At 34.0% G+C, this 10,531-nt stretch overlaps 1 protein-coding gene and 1 long non-coding RNA gene across 10 annotated transcripts; one reads left to right on the forward strand and one right to left on the reverse strand.

Moving 5' to 3' along the window:
• Positions 1 to 2,612: 2,612 nt before the first annotated feature.
• On the reverse strand, positions 2,613 to 4,305 carry LOC108210905 (uncharacterized). 9 transcript variants are annotated; one of them, XR_001804947.2, is made up of 5 exons: positions 4,152 to 4,305; positions 3,984 to 4,069; positions 3,694 to 3,762; positions 3,465 to 3,583; positions 2,613 to 3,364 (listed from the first exon to the last, which is right to left on the reverse strand). It is a non-coding gene; the product is annotated as an uncharacterized LOC108210905 (long non-coding RNA). The 9 variants fall into 9 exon arrangements; XR_001804945.2 differs by having other exon boundaries at positions 2,613 to 3,065; positions 3,299 to 3,583; XR_001804942.2 differs by having other exon boundaries at positions 2,613 to 3,583; positions 3,694 to 3,745.
• Positions 4,306 to 7,395: 3,090 nt separating this feature from the next.
• LOC108202101 (endoglucanase 17) lies at positions 7,396 to 10,241 on the forward strand. The gene is made up of 8 exons (XM_017370482.2): positions 7,396 to 7,734; positions 7,868 to 8,074; positions 8,193 to 8,393; positions 8,622 to 8,714; positions 8,806 to 8,967; positions 9,054 to 9,150; positions 9,371 to 9,534; positions 9,641 to 10,241. Exons 1-8 carry the CDS (start codon positions 7,489 to 7,491, stop codon positions 9,971 to 9,973), a joined length of 1,503 nt encoding a protein of 500 aa, XP_017225971.1. The 5' UTR covers positions 7,396 to 7,488; the 3' UTR covers positions 9,974 to 10,241.
• The last annotated feature ends 290 nt before the right edge of the window (positions 10,242 to 10,531 follow it).

Genomic DNA, 10,531 nt, shown 5'->3' on the forward strand with positions numbered 1-10,531 from the left:
ATAATTACACCTATTTCTCAGTACCAGTAAAGTATTTAATCAATAAATTAAAACTAAATATTTTATAAGTACTTGACTCATATAGTGTAATAGTACAAAAATAAATAAACATATATAACAATATTTTATTTATATACCATATAGAAACGAATAAATAATAATAATTTATTTTCCTTAAAAAACAATAATTTATTTTATTTTTTTCATAGAATATTAAGTTAAGTAAAAGTGATAAATTTCTTTTTCTTATTATTCTCAAACACTTCAGTATCAAATATAATCAACTTTCCCTCACAAAAAAAATAAAAATATAATCAACTTTCTTATTCTTCTATTATAACCATGTAGGCCATTTATACAGGTTATCAATCAATTAAACATGATTTTAATCGATTTATAAAAAGAATATCTACATCAAATAATGTTCGATATTACATTTAAACTGTAAACTAATCAAATAATTCGGAATTAATCAATTAATGTTCGGAATTAATAAAATTTAAACTTAAACTAATCAAATATTTCGGAATTAAAAATTTTGAAAATGAAAAACTAACTTTTGGAATACAAAATTATTTAATATTCGATATTACATTTGAAAGATAAATACAAATAAAATATAAAATATAAGAAGATATTATTTCGAAAATAATGTATTGAGATATTATATTCGTACGAAACAAAATAATATACAATTAAAAAATATATTTGCAATTAAGGAAATTAATATTTGGAATTAATATTTATTTAATATTAAATACGAAGAACTGAATAATATGTACTAATTCATATGATTGGAAGAAGTTTGGTCGAAAAATCGAAATAGTGAAAATGTGGTCAAATTTAGCACTATAAACGCGCGTTTTCGGAATGACCTTTATTAAGAAAAATGAACAAAAGAAAAGAAATGTGTAGATTATGTAATGCAGGCAATAATCTAAAAACGTCCCATTAATCTTTAAAAAACTGATTTACTGATAACACTCCGATTTGACTGGATATTTCTGAATAATCCAAAAATATCTTCAATAAATCCCAAATATAACCTGAATCGGTATGTCAATTGATTAGTTTCGATTTTCACGACCATAAAATGTAGACAAGATTGCAGTAGTGCAAGTAGTGCTTGTTTTATTCCCCAGAGGCCGAGTTGTATGCAATGCAAGAGTGCAAGTATGCAACATCAAAACGTGAGCCAGTAGTTACTATAAACAATGGTCTTGATGTTAGCAGTTGATGCATTATTTAAAGCCCACAACTCCCCTCAATCTTGACTAACGACTGCCTACTACTTGCATAGAGTTGGTTACATTATCCACAACTAAAAAAATAAAAATTATCGAAAGTATAAGGTATAATTGTAAAAAAACGTGAAGCATGGGAAATGGATGGAGTTTGGGGATGGGATTCTCTTGGTAGTATTACGTAGATAAAGTGTAAGTAACTTTTCCTTGATCTAATGAGACTCTCAAATGCTCCACATCACATGCAGAGAATTGAAGCACGTAGCATGTTTAATGTATGTGTATAAGATGGTCCCTCGTTCATCATTTTGTGAGCAACTCATTGAACTCGACACTGGAGATGCAAGTCCATGCTTTTGTCCATGATATATCTACACACGCAAACAAAAACGCCATCGTCCATCTTGTATTCGAGGAGGGATCTTGGTTTGTGCTTTAATGTAAGATACAGAATTACCTCGACTCTTTCCATGTTCCGAACATATAGGAGCTACCGAGCTCGGGCAGTTCTTGCATTAAGTACATTGGTTGACGCTTGACAGTGACACAGTGCTGATGATTATTACGGTGTTCGGAGTTAGATGCAAATTTTGTTAAAATAATACTATATGATTCTGATTAGCTATTCTCCTGACATCTTTAATATTTTAAAAAAATTGTTCAATTAATATGAGAGTCTCGAATTTAATTATAAACACGAAAATAATATTATGTCCCGAAATAAATGTCAGCAATCCAGTCTTGGCTAACATTCTTGCTACGCAAGGATTCTGACTGCCTCACAGGAACATCTGGCAGGATGGAATGACGGAGATACTAATCTTTGACCGCATCAGAAATTAACTAGATTTTGTGTAAAGAAAGTTATAAACAGGAGAATTTTGAGATTAATAGAAATATTACTTATTACTTAAAATACCATCCGCCACTACGCCATATATGACCTACAACAACATCAAAAAAATGATGCCACAACCTCAAAATATGTTGCAATAGCCCGAAAAAAGGCTATTGCAACATAAAATTTAAGTTGCTTTTTTTCATGTTGCCCTAGGCCTCTACGGCAACATTATGGTCACCTATTGCAACATGGGGTTTTCTGTTACAATAGCAATACTACTGCAACATCTGACTACCCTATAGCAACTAAAATTTTATGTTACGTTAGATCTCATTTCAAAAAAAAAAAAATGGGATCCACGTGTGGGTCCCACGTGCAGGCTCTATTTTGTGGGCCCAAGATGCCACGTGTCAGTCTAGTGGCTGCCACATGTCTCTACTAGATGGAGACACGTGTCAATCCCACATATGGACACCTGTTGGTATGTCTCATTTTTGCAACATTTTGTTTATCAATGGCAACGTTACTTACTAAAACGAATTAAAAATATATTATTTAAATACAAACATCACAACAAATCCAACCAATTCCACATAGCTACACAACAAATTAGCTACACAAGTCCAAGCAACTACCAAATCCATATTTCGCTAACTAAAATCAAGGAAACATTAGCATCTTGTGTCTGATCAGGCCCCCATTTTGTTTTCCTTCGAGTCTGTTTACTACTTTCGTCACTAATAGGAGCAGTTTCTTCCGGCTTTTTACTACCCCGATATGCAGGTACCAGCGAGCCTAACAACTTATTTTTTGGTATCACAAATCCAGACTTTGCTGCAAACCTTGAAATTTTTGGACTAATTGTTGGGGCTGCAGATGAGGTGGACGTCATATTGGTCTGAATTCCATGATCAACTCTAGAAGCCTGCTGAACCTCAGTGCTCATCTTGATCTCAAGTACACATCTCTAATTGGTCACACTACAATGTTCAAGCACACAAAAAATAAGGATAGATAAAGATAACATAAGCACTTTACATATATGGCCTAATTTTTTTTTCATCATGGTGTATTTAATTATTATTTTCCAATTTCATGCTTGTGGGAGAAACTGATTTTAGCAATTATTAATAACACAGTCACCAGGTATTTATTTTTGTCGACATACCAATCACCAGTATATGCAAATACTGTTTTGCAATAAAGGGACTACCTCAGGAATTTCTTTATCAGTAGCCATCTTTGAATACCTGTAGACTCTCACAAAGTACATGTTGACCTTGAGACAATCATTACCCATAGATGCCACAAATGTTACATAAGCATCAAACAAAAATTGTAAAGCATATATACCTCAAGCTCAAAGTAAAGAAACTCACCTCAACAAGATCTTTACCAAAAAACAACAAAGCCACAACTCCGATAACCAGAGCTTTAGGAGCACCAATTCAAAACAAAGAAGCATACACACCATTTATTTTATATCTTCTTCTCTTTTCTGTAAAATTCAAGAAAACAACAATCCCCTGAATTTAAGTACAAATCAGCACACACCTAAATAAGAAAATCTGTAAAACTATTAATAAAATAAAACTTGTCAAAGAATACCTCAATTTACAAAATGAAGTTGTGAGGTTGAACTACCCAAGTGCCTCAACAACTACACTAGAAAAAGAACTGAGACCCAGTTGGTGAATCCGTGAGAAACTAATGTTTGTGGTGGTGGAGATTGAATATCAAGAAGTAGAGAGAGTGTTCAGACATTTGGGGTTTTTAAAAATTAGGACTAACGTGCTTAGCACTTCAGATTAGGCTAATTAACAAAGGTGGGGAAAGACAGATAGGGGAGAGAAAGAGGGAGACTGCATCGCAGAGACATGGAGAGAGAGGGATTGTACCTTAAATCCAAGCAAATCGAAGCCCCAATTAAAGTAAAAAGCTATTTAAGCCCTAATTCCGGTGAAATCCCAATTCAATTCAAGGCCTGAGAAAAATAAAGACACAAAACTCAAAACATTATAGTCAAAAACAAAATGAAGAAGCTTGAGCAGAGAAGTGAGTTTGACCAGAGCGGTGAGTTTCAGCGGAGAGAATGAGGTGAGTGTCTGCAGTGAGATGAGTTTGTGGAGTGAAATGTGAGTGTGTGTATGCGTGTCTACTGAAAAGAGAAAAGGGGGGAAATCTGCCGCTCCCAAATTTTTAGGAGCCGCCCAATTTTTCAATTTGTTTGTTTAAATTTTTAGTAATTTACTTTATTTTTAAATTTTTAATTACTTATAAATGTGATTATTTTATATATTTTATATTTTTAAAAATTCAATTGTTGCATTATTATCTTATACATAATTACTTAGTTTCAAATTTATTATTTTTATTATTTTATTATTTTAAAGAGATTATATAAAAATTAATATTGCATTTCAAAATTTAGCCTTTTTCATGTCTAATATATTATATTTTCTTAATTAATTATTTTATATTTTTTTGATTTTATGTAAATTTTATTCTCATATTATAAATAATTATTTTACTAATACTCTATGCAACACATATATTCCTCTATTGCAACATCATATGGACATGAATGGTTATCGTTGCTGTAGATATGGATTAGTGTCTCTAATGCAACATAATTTTGCAACACTCGTGTTCATACCATTGCGGTAGGCCATATATGGCGTAGTGCGGATCATTTTAACTTATAATTCTGCTACAGAAAATAACGGAACCATGCATGCACCTCTGTGGACACACCAAAAAACTGCACCTATCACTCGGTTGTTCGAATTTCTGAGGAGAGTGAAAAGGAATGGCAAAACTATAACATAGTTTAGCCAAAAAGGAAAAAAAGACAAATTGCGTGAAAAATTGTAATGTTCAACTTTAAACAAGGGTTAAATGATTAATTTGTCTTAACTCCTTTGATTCCGGGGTCAAAAGTATAAAGTGGCAAATTCTAATGTCCCTCCAAATCTATCTTCTTAATCATTTAGAGCAAAAACAATGTGCATGCGACAAATTAATTTTGTACAAGCCTGCCTTTATTTTATGTTAATGGGAAAGTTGTATAGTTTTACTCTATCAACTGCTCCTATTATACATGGAGGCCCCTGAATTATCATTATCACTACTTCACTACTATACGTAAAATATCACGCACATACAAAGATGAGATATGAATATATGATGCGTGTATTAAATTATGATTTTACAAAACTGAGCCTAAATCTCCGCTCAATACAATCAAAGAACTATACTAATATATTAAAAAATGTACACGCATATAACAGTGTTTCGAATGAAACATAAATGTGGCATAGTGCGGATGGAATTTTATACCGCAGGCACCTCCTTTATAAATAAATATATACACATATAATAGTAATATATAGCTTTATCAAAAAGAAAAAGGATGATAATGTCACGATTTATAAAAATCAGATAAATGGGATGCTGGTAACACATCAAATTCATCTTTGGAAGCTTGTTAGAAATGCTCTGTAGCGTTCTTCAGATCTAAAAATCATCTAAACCGATTTCACCTTCACGCTGAAACGAGGGGTTCAAGAGATCTCAAAATATAGACAGATTAATTTTTTGAAGAAAATGAAAGTTTTACATGTATACAACAGTCAACGAAATTAATTTTAATTTAATTTTTATTTAAAATATTAGATATTTTTTGAAAATTATAGTTTTATTTTAATACATTTTATTAATTATTCTTAGTAATTATTTATTTATTTTGTTATATATCTAGCCAAAGGGTCTCCCTTTGGTTAGATATATTTTTTATTCTGTTTTCTTTCTTATTTTATCTTCTTTTTGTCAAAATATTTTATATATATCATTTCTTCTACTTGTACCATTTTTTGATAATCTATACTGATTTTAATTATTAAATTTATTATTATTAATTTTCTTGTTATTAATGGATCGTATTTGTTTCAGGTGGCGTGGTCTTACAAATTGGGACGATTTCTTTTCGGACATTAAGGTCTTATTGTCTAAGCTTCCGGAGACATTTTCATGTCTTTCGGTTAGATGATAAGCTTTTTTGAATGAAAGAAACTCCTCGGAGTATTGGCGTATATCGATACGAGCAAGTGTATTTCTGTCAAAAAAAAAACAAAAAAAAACAGTCAACGAAATTAAATTTCAGATATGAGATGAAGTTTATATTATACAATACCTTTCATAAATATTTAATTATAATTACCATGCAAATCACAAAATATGGGTGTTCGGTAGGTAGTTAATTGAAATATTGGTTTAAACTTCAAATATAATTTTTGGAAAACTGTTTGAAGGAGTCTTACATGTATAATTATTGCTAAAAACAATTCAAACAATTATTTATTAAACAGTTATATACATAATTTGTTTGTCCGCATTTGACCATCACTAACCCCTTTCAGATTTGTTTTCGAATTCTTTCTGAAACTCATAGGAATTTAGTTGTTTTGACTACTTATATTTCTTTGTTTTTAAATGTAAAAATTGAATTGACACACAATCTATAATGACAATTAATTTTAATCGGTTAGTCAAAATCACATCAATCGGTTGAATAAAATAGTTAATTCAATTCTTAACAGCTAAATATTAGTCGATAATCATCTTGTGACCAAAATATTTAACTATAACCTCATTATCCGAACTTCATTTTATATCAATATATCATTTGAATTAATAATGCTCTGCCTTAAATTCTTTAGTGTGCAGGAATTTGCTGACACGCCTTGCTACAAACTGCATAATTTCATGCACGCCAAGATTCATCAGAGACATATATACGAAATTTCGGACATCCCAGGATTGAATTAAGCACACCAAAAGCCGCAGTTAGCGGCTCGAGATTTATTTAAAAGCACGCAATTCACATCCCCTTTTCCTCGTTAGGTGGTGCAAAATAACTTAAATATACTCCCTATGTTGTTTTATGTCACATTTGACATATACTTTTATGTGTTTTAATCCTACAGTTAAAAATATTGTTTTTAAATTTTCTCTTAATGCAAATATGAAATCAAAATCTTAATATAAACAATAATTAAAATTAATAATTTTTATTATTTAGTTAACTCACATGAATTCACGAGGCAAAACAAAGCATACCTCACATTGGCCTGCAATTCTGTAACGCTTTTTTACTATTTCGATAGTTGAAAAACATAAATCTAAAGCGCCTAACATTGGTGGGAGCTGCGCTTATTTTTATAAAATATTAATTTTTTAGCTGAGCGGGAATGAAATAATCATATAAAAATATGTGTTTGGCAGTTTGGCTTTATAAATACCGAGCTTTCTATTGGTGATTCTGCAGCTTGGAGCAGTTGGTTGGTTAAAATTTAGTTGCTTCTGGTTACTGCAGAGCTCTCCTATTTTTTAAGATAATAAAAAATGGGGTCCTCTGTTTTTCTTCTTGCTCTGTTTCTCTTCGTTTCATCTCATGTCTTCAACAATGCCCTTGCGTATCCTACCAATGTGCAGCACCATCGTCACCGTCGCTTTGCATCACACAATTACAGAGATGCTCTCACCAAGTCCATACTCTTTTTTGAAGGACAGAGGTCTGGGAAACTCCCTGCTAACCAGAGGGTTACTTGGAGAAGAGACTCTGGCCTCTCTGATGGCGCGGATATGCATGTATGTAGTAGCATCTCTCTCTCTCTCTCTCTCTCTCTCTCCTCTCTCCCTCCCCCCCCCTCCCCCCCCCCCCCCCCCCCCCCTCTCTCTCTCTCTCTGGTTTTCTAATCTTGGTGAAATTTTGACAATGCAGGTTGATTTAGTGGGAGGATACTATGATGCAGGGGACAATGTGAAGTTTGGGTACCCAATGGCATTCACCACCACTATGCTCTCATGGGGTGTCATTGAGTTTGGTGGGATCATGAAAAGTGAGCTCCCAAATGCAAAAGAAGCTGTTCGTTGGGCTACAGATTATCTCCTCAAAGCTACTGCTAAACCAGACACTATCTTTGTTCAGGTACATACATTCACTCTCCTCTGTTCTCTGGATCTCTGTTTTCTCCCATGATAAATATGCTGATTTAGCAAAAATGTGGCTTCCTTTTGAGTGACATAGAGCTTGTATGTTTGTTTAGGTAGGTGATGCAAACAAGGACCATGCTTGCTGGGAGAGACCTGAAGACATGGACACTGCAAGAACTGTGTTGAAGATAGACAAGAATAACCCTGGCTCTGAAGTGGCTGCTGAAACTGCAGCTGCTCTTGCTGCTGCTTCTTTGGTCTTTAGAAAAACTGACCGTGCTTACTCCAGACTCCTTGTAGCCAGGGCCAAAAGGGTAATTCACATTCTATCCTTGTAAACAGAATGACTTTTTTGACAAATATGGCTTATAGACTTACATATGAGTATCTGTTCTACGAAACTCTCGGGGTGAGCCAGGGTCGAACCCATGACCTGGGACGACAGAGGATAAGCTCTTTACCACTGAGCTATCCAACCGTGCTCTGTAAACAGAATGACTTAAATTATAAAAATTAAAAGAAATTATTCACTTATGTTACAGGTATTTGCATTTGCTGACAAATACAGAGGCGCCTACAGCAATGGGTTGAAAAGTTATGTGTGCCCTTTTTACTGTGATTATTCAGGATTCCAGGTAAGATATGGTTAATTCTCCCCCTTCTTCACAATTGGTTTATAACACTGAATAATATTGGTTTTTTTACCTTTAATTTTTTAATTTGAAGGATGACTTGTTGTGGGGTGCTGCTTGGTTGCATAAAGCTACCAAGGATCCAAGGTACCTAAGCTACATTCAAGTAAATGGACAGACCCTCGGTGCTAGTGAAGATGACAATACATTTGGGTGGGATAACAAGCATGTTGGAGCCAGGATCCTTCTTACCAAGGTCATAAAGAACCCCTCTGCTTTACTCTTCTATTTTGTTACTTTCTGTGTTGGAAGTTGTAACATAATCTTTTGTTTGATTTTCAGGCATTTCTTGTGGGAAAGGTTCAGTCCCTTCATGACTACAAAGGCCATGCAGACAATTTCATCTGTTCTCTCATCCCTCAATCCCAGTACACTCCAGGTAAAAAAATAAACATATTTTGGTTGATGTATCACATATAAATTAATGTCGGAAGTTGGAGGGTAAAATGTAAGCAGACTTTACGAAAAACTTGCTTAAACAAGGTTTACCAATTACCAGGCCTGAATGAATTATTATCACTAGTGACTTGTATAATTGAGAGGCTCCTGATCTGTAAAATACATGTGAAAGTCTTTATAATGATAAGGATGTGGTACAGGTGGGCTTTTTTTCAAGATGGGTGATGCTAACATGCAGTATGTTACATCAACTTCTTTCCTTCTGGTTACATATGCCAAGTACTTAACTTCTTCGCACAAAGTGGTCACTTGTGGTGGAGCCATGGTCACTCCCAAGAAACTCAGAGCCCTAGCCAAGCAACAAGTACATTTTCAGTTTTACATGCATTTACATTCTACACTACCATGTTTTCTTACATCTTTTGTCATTTATTACATGGTACATATTTTAAAGACATGTCACAACACAGGTAGACTACATCCTGGGAGACAATCCCCTGAGAATGTCCTACATGGTGGGGTATGGTCCGAGATTCCCCCGGAGGATCCACCACAGGGCAGCCTCCTTGCCGTCGGTCTCATCGCACCCGGCCAAGCTCCAGTGCTCCCAAGGGTTTGATTTCATGAGATCACAGTCACCTGATCCTAATATCTTGGTTGGTGCTGTCATCGGAGGGCCTAATGAGCATGACCAATTCCCCGATGAACGTTCGGATTATGAGCAATCCGAACCATCGACATACACCAATGCGCCCCTTGTGGGCACACTGGCTTATCTTGCTCACTCTTTTGGCCAACTCTAAGGCCAAACTCCAGACTCTATCTTTACATATTACATATATCTATCCAGTTCCCAACTTCCCATCATGATGTGTTCGGGCTAGAGGATCGAATGGACTCGAGCCCTGGAACCTTTGCAGTAGTTATAGATTAATCGATTGTCTCTATGTATGTTCATCAAGAAGTTACAATATTATCAGACACTTCCTCCGCCAGGCTTGTATGGATTGTGAAGTTGAACTCCCTTGTAAAACGGTGTGGTTTCTATATATGAACTTCTACTTAAGTGTGTATCTGGTCTCAGTTGTTCCTAAATTTCTGATGCACTGGTTAGCCACCTATGGTAAAAGTCAGGAGTAATCAGAACTAATTAATTGACTAGTTAATTTAGAATTTATAAGAGATTAATCAGAATTTTTTTGAATAAAGTAGAGATTATTAGTCAAATTAGAGTGTAATCAGCAAATCAGTAATTATTTTAAAGAATTAATTAAAAACTTTTTAAAATATCAGAATTTTCAGAACACGGGTTGAAAGACAAAATGGAAATAAAATTCCAGCTCTTTTTTATGTTGCAAAAG

Source organism: Daucus carota, chromosome 1 (assembly GCF_001625215.2).
Source record: "Daucus carota subsp. sativus chromosome 1, DH1 v3.0, whole genome shotgun sequence".
NCBI classification, from domain to species: domain Eukaryota; kingdom Viridiplantae; phylum Streptophyta; class Magnoliopsida; order Apiales; family Apiaceae; genus Daucus; species Daucus carota.